Raw genomic sequence first — 20,788 nt, forward strand, 5'->3', positions numbered from 1 at the left:
CCTTTCCTTTGTTTTCTTAATGGCTCATCTCCCAGGCGATTTACCTCATTCGGAAACTGGCCTGGCTAATATTTTAACATTTGCCTTGGTTAAATCCTAACTCCCTGCTGGACCCAGGAATTTAAGGGAGTCTAGGGAGTCGCAAACGCATAAAAATATGTATTAAATTCCCAGTTGCAAAGTGCTGTCTTTCTCTCATACACATACAAAACCAGGCGAGCCACAGAAGATAATAGATAGGGGGTGGGGTGGGGGGAAACGTAGCGCTGAAATTTGATGGGGCAATGGAGTGGTTAGCAACAGACGTCTCTTTGATAGCTCATCTCCCTTCTTTGGTATTAAAAATTCTATTACATCTGGCTTTGTATCTGCTAGAGAGGTAATGATTGAAAAGGGTTTCGCAGAGAATGAAAGATGCTTCCTGTACATGAGTCGTCTCCCCGAGATGGATTGCCCTGTGAATCAACAACACTTAATGGCTCACATCAATTTTCAGCCATTTGTTGGATGAGAAATATATATTCAGTGCGTTCTGTTTTTTAATATTATTATTTTTTATATAAAAAAGCAGAACCATGTAACATCTTTTTTTATTCAAATACTGCATCAAAAGAAAGAAGAGTTCCGGTGAGTCATCCCCTGCAATTTGAGGCAAAGATGGCAAAAGCCACTTGTAGTAACTGGAACCTGTTGTCTTTGTCCATGGAGTTTTCTTGGCAGGGATACTGGAGTGGCTTGCCGGTTCCTGCTCCAGGAAGTGAGAGCTGGACCATAAAGAAGGCTGATGGCCAAAGAAGGGATGCTTTTGAATTCTGGTGCTGGAGGAGACTCTTGAGAGTCCCATGGACTGCAAGAAGATCAAACCTCTCCATTCTGAAGGAAATCAGCCCTGAGTGCTCACTGGAAGGACAGATCCTGAAGCTGAGGCTCCAAGACTTTGGCCTCTGTCTCTGGTTTCCATGTTGTAATACATAGATGGTCTAGAAATTGTTGGCAGAGATCACCATACATTTTACATTTAAGGACCATGTGAGCTAGAGTTTCCACCAGGTGGGCATCACATGGACAGATCCTATCTCCTTCCACCAAACCCACAAACCTACCCCAAAGAAGGTTAGAAGGATTAGAATTGAACCTAGCCAGCAAAAAGGCCCTTCTTTCTTCCGGATTAAACAAAAATGGTAAATAATTAAGATTAAATTCCTGTGCCCAAGAGAGTTGAAAATAAAGAGGGGAGCATGTTTTCCCCTGCAGCTGAGATTAATTCCTGGTGATCTATGTCCCACAGCCTAGTTTTTAACATGGTCTTAGCGACTGGGAAAGCCACAGCGCCCAGGAGATCCTCTGAAAGCCCGAGTTGGGAAGCCATGTGGCTGAGCTGCCTGGGGGCAAATGGGAGTCATAGTCCAAATCATGCTTAATACAAACCCATTCTCCCCCTCCTCCGCCCCCGCTGCAATACTTCACTGCCTGTTCCTGCTTCATTTATCACTTAGCATTTTCTACTTCAAGCACTTGATCAATAATTCCTGTTTTATAATGACTGTTATAGAAGCTTTTAATATCGTGCTTTTGTTTGCTCTCGGAAGATCTGCAACGTAAATGTCGGCGAATCGATGGTAGCAGCTGTTCCCTGGACGCTGGCAAGGGGGTGTATCTCTGGTTCCTTTCCTGCTACAACAAACATCTTTTTCCTTTGCTCTCCTTTCCATCGCTTCCCTAAGCTGCTAGTTTCATTAGTGGTGACTTGTGCAGAGTGGGAGTGGTAGGGCAGCAGGAGGGGAGACTGCCAGAAGGTGGCGCCGGACCCAATGACAAGTAGTGGGCAGCGCAGTAGGGGCTGGCTGAGGGCAGACTGGATCTGGTGGGCCGCTGCTTCATTTATCCTAATGAACCAGCCTCCCTTGCTGTAAACACAATTCAGTTGGCATCTGTGTGTCCGAAGAAGAAATGGAGTGCGCCTCCAAGGGTGAAGCCAAACTGCTGCTCCAGCAGCATCGAAGTGACCTCCCTGTGGTGCAAGCCTGGGGGTCCTGGGCTGCCCAGATGACAAGATCCTCTTCTTGGCCTCTCTGATGTGGTCCAAAGGAAAGCGGAACAAGACGTTTGGCACCGGTTTGACTGCAGGAGTTGCCGGAAGGAGGCATACAAAGCACCATCCAACCGCCTTGGGGACTCCAAATTTGTGTATGGTTTACTCCTCAGCCTTTTCTTCTCCTGAAGAAGGCAGCAGAGGTTGAGGACCAGAGCTTTCCTTCTCCAAGACGGGCTACTTCCCCAAGTTGACAAGCCTCATCTACCCCTCTGCAGCTGTGTAGAGCAGGCATAGGCAAACTTGGCCCTCCAGATGTTTTGAGACTACAATTCCCATCTTCCCTGACCACTGGTCCTGTTAGCTAGGGATGATGGGAGTTGTAGTCCCAAAACATCTGGAGGGCTGAGTTTGCCTATGCCTGGTGTAGAGGCTTCATAATTCAGTAAGCTTCCTTGTACTGAGGCAAACCAACAGTCCATCTAGACAACAACAACAACAACAACAACAACAATTATTATTATTATTATGATTATGATTATTATTATTATTATTATTATTATTATTATTATTATTTATACCCCACCCATCTGGCTGGGTTTCCCCAGCCACTCTGGGCGGCTTCCAAAAGAATATTAAAATAGTGTGATACATCAAACATTAAAAGCTTCCCTAAACAGGGCTGCCTTCAGATGTCTTCTAAAAGTCTGGTAGTTGTTGTTCTCTTTCACATCTGGTGGGAGGGCGTTCCACAGGGAAGGCGCCACTACCGAGAAGGCCCTCTGCCTGGTTCCCTGTAACTTGGCCTCTCGCAGTGAGGGAACCGCCAGAAGGCCCTCGGAGCTGGACCTCAGTGTCCGGGCAGAACGATGGGGGTGGAGACGCTCCTTCAGATATACTGGACCGAGGCTGTTTAGGGCTTTAAAGGTCAGCACCAACACTTTGAATTGTGCTCGGAAACGTACTGGGAGCCAATGTAGGTCTTTCAAGACCGGTGTTATATGGTCTCAGTGGCCGCTCCCAGTCACCAGTCTGGCTGCTGCATTCTGGATTAGTTGTAGTTTCCGGGTCACCTTCAAAGGTAGCCCCATGTAGAGCGCATTGCAATAGTCCAAGTGGGAGATAACCAGAGCATGCACCACTCTGGCGAGACAGTCCGCGGGCAGATAGGGTCTCAGCCTACATACCAGATGGAGCTGGTACACAGCTGCCCTGGACACGGATTTAACCTTTGCCTCCATGGACAGCTGTGAGTCCAAAATGACTCCCAGGCTGCGCACCTGGTTCTTCAGGGGCACAGTTACCCCATTCAGGACCAGGGAATCCTCCACACCTACCCGCCTCCTGTCCCCCAGAAACAGTACTTCTGTCTTGTCAGGATTCAGTCTCAATCTGTTTGCCGCCATCCATCCTCCAACCGCCTCCAGACACTCACACAGGACCTTCACCGCCTTTACTGGTTCTGATTTGAAAGAGAGGTAGAGCTGGGTATCATCTGCATACTGATGAACACCCAGCCCAAACCCCCTGATGATCTCTCCCAGCGGCTGCATGTAGCTGTTGAAAAGCATGGGGGAGAGGACAGAACCCTGAGGCACCCCACAAGTGAGAGCCCAGGGGTCTGAACACTCATCCTCCCCCCACCACTTTCTGAACACGGCCCAGGAGGAAGGAGCGGAACCACTGTATGACAGTACCCCCAGCTCCCAGCCCCTCAAGATGGTCCAGAAGGATGTTATGGTCGATGGTATCAAACGCCGCTGAGAGATCCAGCAGAACTAGGAAACAGCTCTCACTTTTGTCCCTAGCCCGCCGGAGATCATCACCCACCGCGACCAAGGCAGTTTCAGTCCCATGATGAGGTCTGAATCCCGACTGAATCCCAACAACAATATTGTTGACACCAACTGCAGCAGCAGGAGTCTCTCCCAGCCCACCTGGAGCTGCTGGAGACTGAACAGAGACCTTCTGTGTGAAAACATCTCCAGCTCAACCAGGCATGGCCATTTTGGGACTACAATTCCTATCATCTCTGACCACTGGTCCTGTTAGCTAGGGATGATGGGAGTTGTAGACCCCAAAACACATGTAAGCACATTTACACGACCAGTTCCACCTGGAGCACTTGCGCAGGTGCAAGTTTTGTGCATAGACCGGGTATCGAGTTACTCCCATAATAGCCAAAGGTGCCTTGCAAAACTCTGCTGTTTCAGAGAAGCTTTGTAGATGCAGCTGCCATTTTTTAATTCTAGAATCTTATTGGTTTTAATCTTTGGTTGCATGGCTTTATTTTTTAAAAAATACTCTAAGTTCATCATGGCAAGAGAGCAGCTGCAGTCTGAAACAGACAGTGGGCACCGTGTTGGCTTCTGCCATGCTTGTCTGTTCCAAGGTGTGCTCCAGTTACTGTTGTTTATTCCCATAAACACGTAAAATGATATTAATAATAATAAGAAGAAGAACAAAAACTATAGCATGTTCGACGAGTGCTGCATGGTGCGTTTCGCTCTGTCTACAACCTCTTGGTCCCACTGCTGGAGACAGGACACTGGGTTTAGGCAGACCATTCATTCAATCCAGTCAAAGTGAAAAAACCCCCACAGAGGGGCTGTCAGGAAACTGACATCGGAGCTAGAGGCGGAGGGAAGGCTCTCAAATGATGCTGGAGAAGGGCCCAGCAGAGAGAGAGGCAGCTCCGCAGATGGGGAAGCAAATCAGTGCAACACCAGGGAAATAGAGGGGCTGATGGGGGAATCGGCGAGAGGGCTCCAGGACTCTTCACTGGACACCAGCGGGGAGAGCACAGGTCCTCCGCTACCCACGCCCTCCCTGTGCAGAAGACTTCTGCGCAGAGAGAGTAGGAGGAGACTAGGTGTCAAACAACTTTTATGTTGGAAAAGATTTAAGAAACGCCCACTGACGGATTCTGCTAGCGACTGAGGCAGCCACGAAGTGAAGGGCTGTCCAGACAGAAAGGTTTAACAAGGCAACATAACCAGGAGAGGCGGCAACTTACGCACGAGCAACCCCATACCCATTACAGGGGCATTCTGACTTACAGCAAATCCCGGCAATCCTGGTTCTCCCAGCTCACCCTGCCAGGGAAGTAAAGACAAAAATCAACACTTGGAAATGGCACTGAGCACATTATACAGCTGCTCACCTGAGGAATTTTGATGAAAGCTCCTCGACTATTCCTAAACTCTTGCTAAATAGACTGCAGGTAGAATTTTCTTACTCCCAGGCAAGGAGGTATGGACTGTTATTTTCATTTTCTCTCATTTTCTAATCTTAAATTCAGTTCTCCCCATTTCAAAATCAATTTGCAGTTTTTTTTAAAAAAAGTCTTTATTAATATACATCAGCAAGTTAATGCAAATTTCTTCTAAAATGCACATTTTTGTATGCCATTTTCCCAACGCACCCATTTTTGCAAGCGATTTCCTCCGAATACTATACATTACGTTCACTAATATTTTTATATACTTTCCCTTGATATGCATTTCTGCACACATCATTTGGATGGAATATTGCGCTGCCAAATATGTAGAAGCATGCCTTTCAAAAGACAGCTGTGATTCAGTTCACATAGTGTGTCAGAAAGTGTCAATCTGGTAGGTTTGCAAATTGATCCAAATTTCTTTCCCATCCCTTCTCACAGGAGCAACCTGGACTGGGCAACTATTTCAACCCCTTCACAGCACAACCCTCCTTTTAAAGGACACATTGGAACAGGATTTTGCTTCGGTGCTTCTTGGCCAATCAGGCATGAATCCCCAGGATTATTGGCGCTTGCCCCAGCCAATGGGGAAACGAGCTTTGCAGCTGTCCCACCCTCCCCAGGGTCCCCCCCATGACTGAAAGCAAACAGGGCAGGAAAGGAATCAGCTATTTATTAGGTTGGAGGTCTTCCCAGTTAGATGGACTCTTATCAGATTGTTGGTGCATTAACTGTTAAGATGGATGGAGGTACTCGGAAAATAAGAGCAGGGGTGGTACAGCAATTTGGGGAGCAGTTTTAATTTATATTAATTCGATTTATCGTAATTTGTGTTCCTATGTTCTGTGGGCAATTTGGTACCAAGTTGCATCCTAAAAAAAGGGATGGGAGGTAGCAGTTCTCAACCTGTGGGTCCCCAGATGTTGTTGGACTACAACTCCCATCATCCCTGAGCTCTGGCCTTGCTAGCTAGGGGTGATGGGAGTTGTAGTTCAGCAACATCTGGGGACCCACAGGTTGAGAAAGGCTGGATGAAGAGATGGTTCTTCATCACACACATGATTATTTGGAAGCTGGGTCCTCTCTTGCACCGAAAGAGAACATTTGCCTGTTCCTAACTTTGACATTCATTCCCTGTGTTGCTTTGGTCAAGCCATACAAGATATCTGGAGGAACCGTTTGATGTGAGGCTGTTGCTTGGTTGGCACAGAGGTTAATTCACCCCAACCCCAGGCTACATGTGTGAACACGGGAGCCATTTGGACTGACCTTCTGCCCCACTGGGCCTCTTGTGCCAAACAGACCCATGATTCCTTTCGCCCCGGCTTCTCCTTTCACTCCCTGAAATGAGAAAAAATACACTGAATGATCACACAGAGAAAGATACATTGCAATACTCTTTCACCCAGGCTTTGTTATGTACTGAAGTTCTCACCCTGGGCCAGCAGGGGGATACTGGAGATAGTTATGCAAATAAGGGATCGAAAGTGACGTTCAGTGATTGGATAGTTTTAGAAAGTTGCTACAGTAACGTTGTACTGGAGCTCTATATAAGCAGGCTGACTTAGCCCTTCAGTTCAGTTCTGTTCTGGCCTCTGAATAAACAAGAGCTGTTTGAAGAATCGCCGTGTCGTCTGATATGTTCACCCACAACTTAACAATTTTTATTTGGGTGTCCAAAGTTGTAGGTTCAGCGAGGATGAGGGAGGACTTTTAAGCAAACTGCGAGGAAATCAAGTGTTTATCTGGTTTTGGATTGGTTTTTTTGCCCAAGTCAGAAATTGTTCAGCAACAGGTCATGAGGTTGGTTATGAATACTCCATGGAAATGTGCAGTCCATGAGCTATTGACACACAGGGCACAATTTAAGGAAACCCACAAGACGTTTTATGTAGTAAAATGGATATTGGCAAGAAGGATAGTCAATTGCAATCTTCTACCACAACCACTGAGTTTTAAAGACAGAGAGAGCTGTTACAGTTAAGGAAATCAACAAAATCAAAGGAACCTTTTCTCCTGCTGGTCCATCTTCTCCTTTCTCGCCCTTGTCACCATCAAATCCTGGAGGGCCTCTTTCACCCTAAATAACAACAGAGACAAAACTCTTTTTTTCCAAATAAAAAGTCTTTATATTTATTAATGATATATATATGAGCTCCATTAGGATGACCATGGTTATGACGGCCATGGTTACATCTGCATTCCATAACCTTTCCTGTCTTGCTGACTTCTCCTAATTCATATCCTCTGGGGCTGCTCAACCTAGTAGGCTAAACCATGGCTTCACCATATTTTGGGATCTTAACCAGGGTCAGAACAGTAAATCACAGTTGGAAATAACCATGGTTGAGCACCATATCTACATCAAATGAAGGTAGAGAGTTATCTGTGAGCCACTTGGATCCAGATTTGGGAGTCGTTATGGAACACTGCATGGACAGGTGGAGTCCCCCAAACCCTGGGCAGCCCCCGTGTGGAATAACGACTCCAGACAAGGTGCTATGGGATTAAAATTGGCCACAACTTTATCATGTTTCAGATGTGGGTAGACCTTGGCTCAGGCATTGGGCGTTTATCCCTCCCAGTCCCCCGCCGGGGATCTGGGGAACATCAGGGTTATCCAGAGTGTGTGTGGGAGATGGGCTGGCTCTGGAGAACATATGTTCAAGCAGAGAGAGCCCGCCCCCATTATGCCGCTGTCGCAGGGGAGAGCAATCACAACCTCTAGGTGTACGGCCGAAGCCTCCCCTCAAAACAACCTCATTAATGGGGAATCCTGGTATTGCCGCCGCAAAGAGGAGGGGGGCGTGGGTCACCGCTGCACGCCCCCCCCCCATTTAGGGAAGATAGACTAAAGGATTCCGCCCAAGGCCTGATACCGCCAAAGTTGTGACGTTTTGCTATGGGAAAGGCAAACCTGCCAATGCAGGAGAATTCCTTTCCGGCCCTTCAACAGCGACCTTGACGTAGCAGCGCCCGCGTACCTGTGCAGAAAAGGTTAACCTGCAAAAGAAGTCTTAACTGAGAGTGGGTAGGGCGGGAGAAGCTCTGTAGCCAACTGACGATTCCCAGGTAAGATCCTCCCTCTATTGTGTGGGCAGGTAGTCCCTCCCCCTACATGGCCTGGTCACCTTGGCAACGCCTCCCCAGGCGGGATTGGGCAACTGGCTGAGGTAGGCGGAAACCTCCAGGTATCTCACCTGGGGAAGGTGAAGCCAAGCCTGTGCTAATGGTGCCGCATAGGGTCCAGGGGGCTGCGCGCGACCACGCAAAGGGTGCCTCCCATTTAATGTGGGGAGCGGTCATTGTGTGTTGCTTGTGGCTATAACCAGATAATGGGAATTTGTCAAAATTCATTACTATTTGGGTTATTATTACTCTTAATCTCAGGGCTGTGGGTTCAAGCCCAACATTGGGCGAAAGATTCCTACATTGCAGGGGGTTGGGCTAGGTCAGGGTCTGCCAGCTAGATTCTATGATCTATGAATTTTACTGATCTTAAATTAGGCCAAGTTGGTGGCCATCAATGGGGTAATTGCTCTCTTGCTCTTTCCCATTCATGATGCCAAAGATCTGGAATTATTCAGAGGCCTCTGGCCTTTGGTCCTGGAAGGTTTCATTCACAATATTGTTCCACCTGTGCAATTTACAGCCTTTGAAGTATTGAGGGGAAATCTAATCAAGACGTTTTATAGATGGTACTTAACAACTACCAAAATAGCTAAAATGTATAAGGCAAAAACAACTCTGTGCTGGAGGTGTGGTAAAACAGAGGGGACACTTATACATGTTTGGTGGACCTGTGAAAAAATCAAATGCTTCTGGAACGTAGTAGATGACGAGCTTAAAAAAAGGTTTAAGTAGAACTTTATGAAAAATACAGAAGCTTTTCTACTAGGGATAACGGACACAGGCATAGCAAGAGAAGATCATAAAATATTCCTCTATGCCACAGGAGCGGCAAGGATCCTAATTGCTAAAAACTGGAAAAAAGAAACTGTGCCAACAAAAAAGGAATGGCAAGACAAACTGTTAAGAGTATATTGAACTGGCTAGATTAACAGAGGCAATTAGAGATCACACTAGACAAGAGTTTCAAAAAGCATGGGGAAAATGCAGAGAATACTTCACAAAACCGTGCCCTAAAATACATACCTGGACTTGTTTCGATTAATGTCTGCAGGAGACTTTGTGGATATTTAAGTTAGAATTAGAAAAATCTTAATAATTATTCATAAAGGAAACAGCTTATAAGAAGTGAATAAGGAGCCCAGATACAGGATAAAGGAAGTCTTTTATTTGGTTGTTTGTATTGTTGTATGTTATGCTCATTGTATGTTATGTTCACGTTTAATGAGGGTGGATTTGTGTATTGAGGGGGTTATGTTATGTTGTAAATAACATTTCCAATAAGAAAATATTGTTCCACCTGTGCTGAGCCTCTGATACATGGCAAGATTTTAGCTCACCTGGCTAGACAGGAAGTTCAGTGGTGGCACAGAGAGCAGCTTGCAGGATCATTAGCGTAAGACAAACGAAACAGGGGTGTTATGTACTGAAGTTCTCACCCTGGGCCAGCAGGGGGATACTGTAGATAGTTATGCAAATGAAGGATCGAAAGTGACGTTCAGTGATTGGATAGTTTTAGAAAGTTGCTACAGTAACGTTGTACTGGAGCTCTATATAAGCAGGCTGACTGAGCCCTTCAGTTCAGTTCTCTTCTGGCCTCTGAATAAACAAGAGCTGTTTGAAGAATCGCTGTGTCGTCTGATATGTTCACCCACAACTTAACACGGGGGGCTCCCCACACCAATCTCTGTGAGCGATGGAGAAACCAAACTCCTATCGGAAAGCAAGGAAAAAGCCCAACTTACGGGATCGCCTTTGTTGCCTTTGTAGCCTTGAGGTCCAAATGTCGTCATGGGGTCTCCCTACGATTCAAGCACAGAAATGAGAAAGGCCTTTGCATGATGAGTTCACCTTGAGTCAGAGCTGAAACTGAAGCTGGATTAAAAAAGAAAGAAAGCTGGACAAACAGAGGCGAAGGAAATAAGCAGCTATCTTATCTTTAAAAGACATCTGAAGGCAGCCCTGTTTAGGGAAGTTTTTCATATTTAATGCTGTACTGTTTTTAACACTTGATTGGGAGCCGCCCAGAGTGGCTGGGGAAACTCAGCCAGATGGGCAGGGTATAAATAATAAATTATTATTATTATTATAAATAGATGTACTGCTATTCCTTGTGGACAAATATGTCAGTTTCCACTTCTCTCGTTTCCTCAGCCTTTTTCCAGTTTTTCCTTTTTCCATTCTGTTTTTCAAAAGTCCTCGTGAAAACTCACCATCATTTAAATACTTGTGTCTTCTAACACACACGCACTGCTGTACGGAGGTTAGTTGTGATTCTTAGATTGCACAGGGGTTGGGCTCCCAACTCTACAGTTCCATGATTCTAGGTTTGGCTAATATGCACATTTTTGCAATTTCCCCTAATATCGTGCATTTTTAAATGTTATTGCCACAATTCCCCCCCCCCCAACTTCTGCATACACTTCCCCCTAATATATCAATTTTTGTATACATTTACAGATAGGTAGCCATGTTGGTCTGCCATAGTCAAAATAAAAAAGTTCCTTCCAGTAGCACCTTAAAGACCAACTAAGTTAGTTCTTGGTATGAGTTAGTTCTTGGTATGATACTATCTGAAGAAGTGTGCATGCACACGAAAGCTCATACCAAGAACTAACTTAGTTGGTCTTTAAGGTGCTACTGGAAGGAACTTTTTTATTTTGTATACATTGTTTGGGAAACTGCATCACAAAATTCAGAGCAGTGTGAATTGACAGGATCATTGCTTTCCAGTTCATGTTTTGTTTCAGGAAAGGAAAATGGAGCGTCAAAATGGAAGCGCAAACAATTTTTTCCTGCCTCACTATCCAGGAACCATTCTTGCTTTACGTGGCTCCATAGAAGAGACTGGCAAATGATGTTTAATTGGTCCCGAAGCAGGCAAGGTTAAGAATGGAGGAAGTCCAAATGTGGAATAGAAAAGGAAAAGGTTAGTAAATGCTGCCGTGGCAAATTGTCAACTTAATCACATCTCCTGTGCTGTTTAATTCACCCACTTCTGCCTAATGTTCTATTCACACTTCCTTCAGAGAGGGCATCACACATTCCTTTATGACTGGGAAACAGCATCTCCTCCAGCGAGGGAGAATCAGAAATTCATTTGTCGCAATGGCAGACAAGCTGGTTTGAAAACCCATTTCTTCAGAGAAAAATGGCAGACTGACTTGCCAGAGTGGTGTATGCTCTAGTTGGGGGACAGGGGGCGGGCAGGTGTGGAGGACTCCCTGGTCCTGAATGGGATAACTGTGCCCCTGAAGGACCAGGTGCGCAGCCTGGGAGTCATTTTGGACTCACAGCTGTCCATGGAGGCACAGGTCAACTCTGTGTCCAGAGCAGCTGTCTGTCAGCTCTATCTGGTACGCAGGCTGAGACCCACCCTGCCCGCAGACTGTCTCACCAGAGTGGTGCATGCTCTGGTTATCTCCCACTTGGACTACTGCAATGCGCTCTACGTGGGGCTACCTTTGAAGGTGACCCGGAAACTACAACTAATCCAGAATGCGGCAGCTAGACTGGTGACTGGGAGCGGCCACCAAGACCACATAACACCGGTCTTGAAAGACCTACATTGGCTCCCAGTATGTTTCTGAGCACAATTCAAAGTGTTGGTGCTGACCTTTAAAGCCTTAAATGGCCTCGGCCCAGTATACCTGAAGGAGCGTCTCCACCACCATCATTCTACCTGGACACTGAGGTCCAGTTCCAAGGGCCTTCTGGCAGTTCCCTTGCTGTGAGAAGTGAGGTTACAGGCAACCAGGCAGAGGGCCTTCTTGGTAGTGGTGCCTGCCCTTCAGATGTCAAGGAAATAAACAACTACCTGACTTTTAGAAGACAACTGAAGGTGGCCCTCTTTAGGGACGTTTTTAATGTTTGATGCAGTATTGTTTTTCATATTCAGTTGGAAGCCGCCCAGAGTGGCTGGGGAAAGAGCACGTTGTTTGGGTCAATTCAACCTACCCTGCAGTGTTGACCTCTTTAAACATTGCTTACCCTTTCTCCTTTGGCCCCAGGAAATCCAACATCGCCCTAAGGAGGAGGAGTGTAAATGAAAACAAAGGAATACCTCATTAATACTATCACATTGCCAAATCCCTTGGCCAGTTCTTAAAGAGAGAGTCCACCGTTGTCATATCATGGGAGCACAGTGGCCAGTGACTGGGGAATGTCCACAGACAAACATGAATGACTTTCCTTTGCTTCAGTGAGCACTGCTGCCTTCCCAAGAATGGGGACCACATCTTAGCCAGGGAAGACACAATCTGAGCTGGGAAGAGACAAGGCAGATAGGACTGACCACACAGCCAAGGTGATGGGGACTACTTTCTCTGGGATAGGTCGTGCCACCTGCCTTGTGGGAACTGGAAGCTGTGCAGGGTCCTTACCAGGATTGCAGGAAGGTATATAAGAAACCGAAAGTCAACACAGACAAGACTGAGACACTCCCATTGAGTGGCTCCCCCTCACTAGATGAGTGGGATGCGTTTTGTTCTGGATAGGGTCATACTACCCATCCCCTCAAAAGAGAAGTTGCATGTTTGGGGAGCATTCTTGGATCCAACGTTGACATTGGAGGCCACATGACACTTAGCACCTTCTATAAACTTTGACCGGTGTCCCAGGTTGACCTTATCTGGACATGGGTAGCTCTGCTCCAGTTCTCTATACTATGATAATCTCTAGGCTGTATTAATGCAATGCATTGTACTTGGGGCGGGTGTAGAAGATTGGGGGCTGCAGTTGCATAACGTGAAAGACAGGAAGCTTTGAACATGTACGGTAAATCCAGTTCTGACCTGATTCCCTTGGCTGCATAGTAGCTTCTGGGATCAATTGAAACTGCAGTTTTTGACCTTTAAAGCCCTATATACAGCTTGGGACCTGTGCTGGGCCCAGGGGTTAACCCGACAGGGCCAAGGCAGGAAACCAGGCTAGGTCAGGTCTCAGGCAGGTTCCAGCAAGCAGCAATGTTGCTCCCGCAACCTGGGGCGGGATCTGGCAGCCTTTTATCTCTGATGGGGTAACGGCCGGTCCTGATCCCCCGGTGACTCACCTCCCTGTCTCGTCCGAAGGCGAGTACTCCTCCTGCAAGTACTCACGTCTCTCCTTCTCTCAGACCTGAGTCTCTGCTCTCGGGAGATGTTGGTGGGTTACTAGACCCAGAGGCCACCTCAGCCTCCCCTGACCCAACTGGCAGTGGAGCAGCTGTTAGTGATGGCCTAGCTGAAGGCAAAGAGGTAATCCCCACATCTGAAGCCAGGGCAGGCTCAGGCCCCTGACTGGGCACAGCTGGTGCTTGTTGCAGGGGAACCTGTGCAGACTGGGGCTCTTCAGAATCAGGCCCAGACTTGGTTCAGATGCTGCCTGAGGCAGAGGATCTGGTGCAGACCAAGACTCCTCTGGTTCCGAGTCTGAGCCCGAGTCCCAGGCCATCACAGAACCCCAATGCTTAAAGGACTACTTCTTCCCTTTTGGACCTGTGTGGACACTATGATAATCATATGAGGCCCTTCACCCGTGTCTCATCTCTGAAAAGTGGAGCACAGATAGCGAGGAATCAGTTAGTGGGTATCTCTCTGTAGCAGACCCCAACTTTGAAACCCTCTTCGCCCAGAGAAGCAGGGCCCCCAAATGCATTCTTGAGTTAAACATGGGTACCAGGTCTGGAAATATTGAGGATGCTCAACATATATATTTAACATTTGCCTACTTACCTTCTCCCCTTTCGGCCCCGAAAGGCCATTCTGTCCCTGTAAACATGCAGGGAAGAGATCATCACAAAAGCAAGAATTCCCACGAGTGAGCTCTTTCAAAAATGTCTGAGATAGAAGTAGATCAAGGCTGCAAGCGGAATCCATCTTTGCTACATCAGAACAGGAATGTGAGGAATACCCAAGTGGAATTCCACCAAGGTGTCCATTATCATAGTGATGGGACTTTAGTTTGAGGTATTTATTATCTAGACCGTCAGCACATAGGACAGCTCCATAAGGGGGAACAGACGTTGCTCCAACAAAGGTGAAAGCTTAGCAGAACATGAAGACTTGTGCTATAGCAACTATGGCAAAGTGGGCAAAGGAGACCAGGCAGAATCAGGACTTAAGTGCTGCAGAGATTCCAAAGAATCTCCCACCACCCTGAAATTCTGGGACGAAAATTTAACTCAACCATATTTTCAGCAACAGAGAAACTTTAAGGGTTCTCAAATGTGTGTGGGGTCCAGACCAAGAACCAGGTCTTGAATTTTCTGCCACGCTTAGCTTGCACTTACCATCATGCCAACGGGACCACGAACTCCCACAATTCCTTCTTCGCCCTGTTAAAAAGAAGTTACACCGGTATTCCTCCAGAGGTGCCTTTTCCAGCCTTCACTCCTCTCTTTCTCTTTCTCTCTGATGCCCCTCTTTCATCCCCCATTGCTCCCTCCTTCTTCTCTCCCCCCAACCCGCCATCACCTGAACCCTCCTTGTTCCACTGCTTCATGTATTTTGGCCGTCCCCCGACTCTCTCCCTCTGAGCTGCCCCACCTGAAATTAGACTAAGGCCCACAGGTTGTCCATCCTTCCTGCAGGGCAACGCCACGCCTGTCTTACTCTCTGCAATGAGCTTCCTTCCAGGCTAGAACTGAAACCGCACAATGCAAACCTCCTCCGACCAGGGTGGACCAACAAGGTATCCAAAATCCACATTCCAGTCCTGCAATTTCCACACACCTGCCACTTCGCCCCTTAGGTGCATTGATCCAGCCATAAATTCTGCCTAGAATTCATCTGGGCACACCTGTCTTTTCCCCATTAGCCTTTACTGTGCCATTTACAAGCTAAGTGTCAAGAGAGGGCCAGATGTTTGCTTGTACGTTTCAAATACTTGCACCTGGCTTTGTGTCGATTGCTTAGCAGCTTTGCTCTGAGCAAAGACATGGGTGGGGGGAGCTTAGTTCTTCATGCATATTTCAATGAAGTTCAGGGCTGAATGATGAGGAACGTTTGAGGGAGCTGGGTTCGGTTTAGCCTGGACAAGAGAACACTGAGACTTACTATGATAGCCATCTTCAAACATAACATCTGAAGGGTTGTCAATGTTAGAATTCCTGATTTATGATTGCAGTCATCAGATTGTTGTCTTTCACATGATGGTATATGTTTTGACTCCACAGAGTGGGAAGTGACAGAGACAGGATGTTTGTGTTACTGTGTTCCGGGAAGTGGGACTATTGTCCTTTGCTCTTTCTCTCTTTCTGTCTGATGCTAGAGAGAGAGGGAGCCATGTTGCAGTGCTCTGAGCTGCCTTGAGTCCTGGTTCTGGAGAAAATAATAATGATGATGATGATGATGATGATGATGATAACTATATTCAAAGCAGGGAAATGGGTGGCATTGTGGTCTAAACCACTGAGCCTCTTGGGATTGCTGATCATAAAGTCGGCGGTTCGAATCCCCACGACGGGGTGAGCTCCCATTGCTCGGTCCCTTCTCCTGCCAACCTAGCAGTTCGAAAGCACATCAACAAGTGCAAGTAGATAAATAGGTACCGCTCCGGCGGGAAGGAGACGTGTGTGGCACCGAGGGTTAAACCACAGAGCCTAGGACTTGCCGATCAGAAGGTCAGCAGTTCGAATCCCCGCGACAGGGTGAGCTCCCGTTGCTTGGTTCCTGCTCCTGCCAACCTAGCAGTTCGAAAGCACGCAAAGTGCAAGTAGATAAATAGGTATCGCTCCGGCGGGAAGGTAAACGATGTTTCCGTGCACTGCTCTGGTTCACCAGAAGCGGCTTAGTTATGTTGGCCACATGACCCGAAAGCTGTACCCCGGCTCCCTCGGCCTGTAAAGTGAGATGAGCGCCGCATCCCCAGAGTTGTCTGCGACTAGACTTAACTGTCAGGGGCCCTTTACCTTTACCTTTATAATCAAAGAAGAAGCTTCTGTGAAAAGTACCACTAGTGATGGAACCACTAGGCGATCCTACCTGAGGCCCAGGGAGCCCCCGTGGTCCCCTTGGACCCAGTCTGCCAAGGCCGGCCTCACCCTGGAAAACAAACAGAAACCAGGGGGCTGCAATAAAAACAAGAACAAAAACAAAGCAGTAGCCCCCCTACCCCCAGCTGTACGGATATCCTGGACTGAGGGATGACTTACCTTGCTGCCCTTGATCCCAGGGACACCAGGCATCCCCTGAGAAGCAAAAAAAAGTGGGGGAGAAATAGATGAAAAAACCCTTTTCCTTATCAAGACAAGGAACTCTGTTGTTCGTATTTGTAATGCAGTGCAGTGGGGTTTAACTAGACATCCAAATACACAGAAAGTTTATTTGTTTATTTTCTACATTTATTTTCCACCTTTTCCTCCAAGGAGCTCAAGGCAGAATACATAGTTCTTCCCTTTTAATAATAATAATAATAATAATAATAATAATAATAATAATAATAATAATAATAAACAACTAGATGAGGGCCGAGCTTGCCTATGCATGAGAACAACAACAACAACAACAACAACAACAACAACAACAACAACAACAACAACAACAACAACAACAACAACATATTTATACCCCGCCCATCTGGCTGGGTTTCCCCAGCCACTCTGGGCAGCTTCCAACAAAGTATTAAAATTGGTTTTGGAAAACTGTTACAATGATATACACTGAAATTCAGCCAGGGGGATTTGAGGAAGTCACTTAACAATGTTACTAAGATTGGATTAAGTACAATTAAGGGGTACCGTATTTTTCGCTCTATAACACGCACCAGACCATAACACGCACGTAGTTTTTAGAGGAGGAAAACAAGAAAAAAAAATATTCGAAACGAAATAGTGGATATAGGATTTTTGTGGTTCATGCTGTGGCCACAGACATGTGATCTGACAGTGAGTTTGGAGTAGCCCAGTGCAAAAATCCTGAGGATCCATGTGGATCCATGCTTTGTAACCACGGAGGAAGGAAGGAAGGGGAACCATGGATCCTCTGCTCACGACTGCAGCAGATCCCCCTCGCCACTCGCAGGCATTCGCTCCATAACACGCACAGACATTTCCCCTTACTTTCTAGGAGGAAAAAAGTGAGTGTTATGGTGCAAAAAATACGGTATGTTTGTTTGTTTGTTTGTTTAAAATTTTTGGAAAATCAATAAAAAAATTTGGAAAAAATATATTAAAATACAATCGTCTATTAAACATTAAAAGCTTCCCTAAAGAGGGCTGCCTTTAGATATCTTCTAAAAGTCTGCTAGTTGTTTCTCTCTTTGACATCTGACAGGAGGGCGTTCCACAGGGCAGGTGCCACCACCGAGAAGGCCCTCTGCCTGGTTCCCTGTAACTTGGCTTCTTGCAGGGAGGGAACCGTCAGAAGGCCCTCAGCAGTGGACCTCAGTGTCCAGGCAGAACGATGAGGGTGGAAACACGCCTTCAGGTATACTGGACAACAACCTATGAATGCTCTGCGAGTGATCAGGCTTAGAGTCATGGGCTGAATTCTCCCCAGTTGCACCACGAAGGACTAAGAGTTCCTCTGAGAGACCATCTGGACACAAAGGTCTTCTTCTGCATCAAGACAATTGGCCCATCAGTATCAGAATGAGAAACATGTGGCCTTCAGGATGTTGCTAGACTCCAACTCCCATCAGCCACGGTCACTATGGCCAGCAACCAGAGATGATGGGAGTTGTAGTCCACATGTGGAGGGCCACAGGGTCCCCATCGCTGGTCTTCATCTGGTGGCAGCAGATCTCCAGGGTTCAGAGGGGACATTCCCAGCCCTACTGAGAGATGCCAGCGATTGACCCTGGCACCTTCTGAGGGAAAGCAAGTGCCCTGAGCTATGGACCTTGACTCTTCTACCAGGATTTAGGGTGGGGTGCAGGTGGTTCCCTCCTCCCAGGACACCAAGCTGGGGCAGGGGTGCAAAATTGAGAGGATCCATAATTGAGAAGATCCATCAGGAGGCTCCAAATTTCGGCCTTGCTCAGGGCAACATATTATCAAAGATGACCGAAGGCCACCCCTGGTTCCACTCTCATTTCCTAGGTAAAGGTGAGATTTTTTTGAGCACCTCTTGTCCTGGGGGTCCGGGGGGTCCTATTGGTCCAGTAGACCCATTCCTTCCTCTCTTACCGTGTTCCCCCTAAAGAGAAAAAGGGGTTTAGAGAAAATGAGACTATTGCAGAACAAAAAGAAAAATACCCAAACGGCTACCAAGATGTGGGGACCGACACTAGAATGGGCAGGGTGCCTCTCCTAAAACCAGGAGGTGTTATATATCAGAGAAGGAGGATTAATACTCCCGTCAATGCAGGGACTACCCACAGGGCACCCATGGGTGCAATGGCACCCTTGAGGTCTTCCCCTGGCCCCACAAAGCTTCTGTCCCCTTAGTCACAACCGGGAGGGTGTTTATCTTTTTTCTCGCTCGAAAAACACATAGAGATTGTTTTAAAAATTCTAAGGTCTCAAATATAAATTAAATGTCCATTCCCCCCCTTTTTTTACCAACAACCAAAACACAAACAGTGAAAACAAACCCCCAGGTGGCTGATACATTGGGTATACATAATCAATAATAACATATTCAAATCAACCATATGTACAATTCTATATACCTTAACACTCCTCCCTCCACAAGGGTTATTTAACATTTTAATTGCCCCAAATTGTTCAAACCTGCCCAAATAATTCAGTATTTTCTCAAACCAATCCTCCTCCTTCTCACTGACCTTAAACCCTTTCATTTAATGTGTCTTCACAGTTAGATATTCTAAGATGATAATATTTTTCAATTTTTCCCTCCATTGGTTCACCCCTAGCTCTTTTGCATTTTCCCAATTACTCGCTATAACTTGTCTGGCTGCAGTTACCATCAATTTTACCCATTTACATTCCTCTTTTGTTTCTAACTCGGTGCTACTCAGGCTAATAAGAACCATTAATTTAGATATTTCCACCTTCCTACCCACAATTCCCGATATTTCTATACCAATCTGTTTCCAGAATTCATTAACTAACAGACAATCCCACCACATATGACTGTACGTTCCCATCACTCCACATTTCCTACTTCCAGATTTTGTAATATGATATAACCTTACAGGTGTGTAATACCATTTTTGTACCAACTTCAACCCTTGTTCCTGGATTATCCAAGAGGTCACAACAAATTAAATGTTCATAAATGCACAAGGCAAACACATGTTGTTGTTTAGTCATTTAGTCGTGTCCAACTCTTCGTGACCCCATGGACCAGATCACGCCAAGCACTCACATACATAAGTATAAAAACTACGTGTCTGAAATAGTAAGAAAAGCAATTCTGACGTCATTTTGACTCTCCCAGTGACCTCAAATATTCCTCTGCAGCAAGGGAGGAAAATAGTGGAGAGCCTCCCCATTGTCTTTTGCTTACAAATCCTGTCTTAAGGGCGTATTTGTGTTTGAATAGGGTGAGCCTGTGACCTGGAGTCAGGAACTAAAAGTATTAACCCCCATTAACCCCACCCCCAGGGAATGCAATCAGTGACCATTATCAGGTATCCTGACAAACAGGATTTCTGCTGTAGACCGCCTCCTCTGCTGTAGACCAGCTCGTAATGGTTTCCTTATATACAGCACTACACGTAATGGTTCAATTAGGCACAAAAGCATATCAGTTACATTTCACATACTTCCATCTCATTCTGCAAAACGCAGCCCAGATGCATTCGCTGAGTCTGCAGCCGCATGAACCAAGAAACCGCAGTCGCATGGAGCAAAACAGTTCTCTGAGTGTCAGGGAACAGAAGCACAAAGGAACAAAGCAACCTCGGCAGCAAAGCTCACAAACGATTATCCTGCCTGTGTCACCGTGAAACAGCCCATTAGGTGTCTACTCATACAAGTGATGTCCTCTGAGCACTATGGACACCTAGTCCAGGTCACAGTGACACAAGGATTTGCAAGAGGGATTGCAGATGTCTGAGCTCCCTGCTTTTTAAAGGGGAAAGTCTGGACGGGAGAGTAGTGGAAATGACAGGGGCTAGGAAGGTAATCGCAGCGTTTTGGTGAATCCCAGAGCGGTGACTTTGGTGTGACTCAGTCCTAGGCACCAAGGACAGAAGGACTTTCTCCCCCACCCAGAAGTGAGCACCAAAACCTAGCCTTTGCAGAAAACCTGACAACAAGTCTTAGGGCACTTTAGAAACCAATGCATATACCGCATTTTTAGCTTCATAAGATGCACCTGACTGTAAGATGCGCCTAGTTTTTACAGGAGGAAAACAAGAAAAAAATTATTCTGAATGAAACAGTGGATGTATGATTTTTGTGGTTCATGCTGTGGCCACAGACATGATATGTGATTTGACGGTGAGTTTGGGGTAGCCCAGTGCAAAAATCCTGAGAATCCATGTGGATCCGTGCTTTGTAACCACGTTTTTGCGCCATT

The 20,788-nt window shown here is 46.5% G+C and overlaps 1 protein-coding gene across 1 annotated transcript in view; it reads right to left on the reverse strand.

Annotated features, from left to right (window-relative positions):
- The window catches only part of LOC310686780 (uncharacterized protein), a 224,207-nt gene that overhangs the window by 40,363 nt on the left and 163,056 nt on the right, over positions 1-20,788 (reverse strand). Inside the window, exons 67-76 of the mRNA XM_083460827.1 lie at positions 18,425-18,496; positions 16,513-16,548; positions 16,343-16,402; positions 14,650-14,694; positions 14,093-14,128; positions 12,372-12,407; positions 10,127-10,183; positions 7,261-7,332; positions 6,522-6,593; positions 5,092-5,127 (exon numbers count right to left, since the gene is read on the reverse strand). Of these exons, the coding sequence (XP_083316953.1) occupies positions 5,092-5,127; positions 6,522-6,593; positions 7,261-7,332; positions 10,127-10,183; positions 12,372-12,407; positions 14,093-14,128; positions 14,650-14,694; positions 16,343-16,402; positions 16,513-16,548; positions 18,425-18,496 (522 nt within the window). The remainder of the gene's footprint in view (positions 1-5,091; positions 5,128-6,521; positions 6,594-7,260; positions 7,333-10,126; positions 10,184-12,371; positions 12,408-14,092; positions 14,129-14,649; positions 14,695-16,342; positions 16,403-16,512; positions 16,549-18,424; positions 18,497-20,788) is intronic.

Source organism: Podarcis liolepis (genome assembly GCF_965112155.1).
Source record: "Podarcis liolepis genome assembly, chromosome: 10".
NCBI lineage: Eukaryota > Metazoa > Chordata > Lepidosauria > Squamata > Lacertidae > Podarcis > Podarcis liolepis.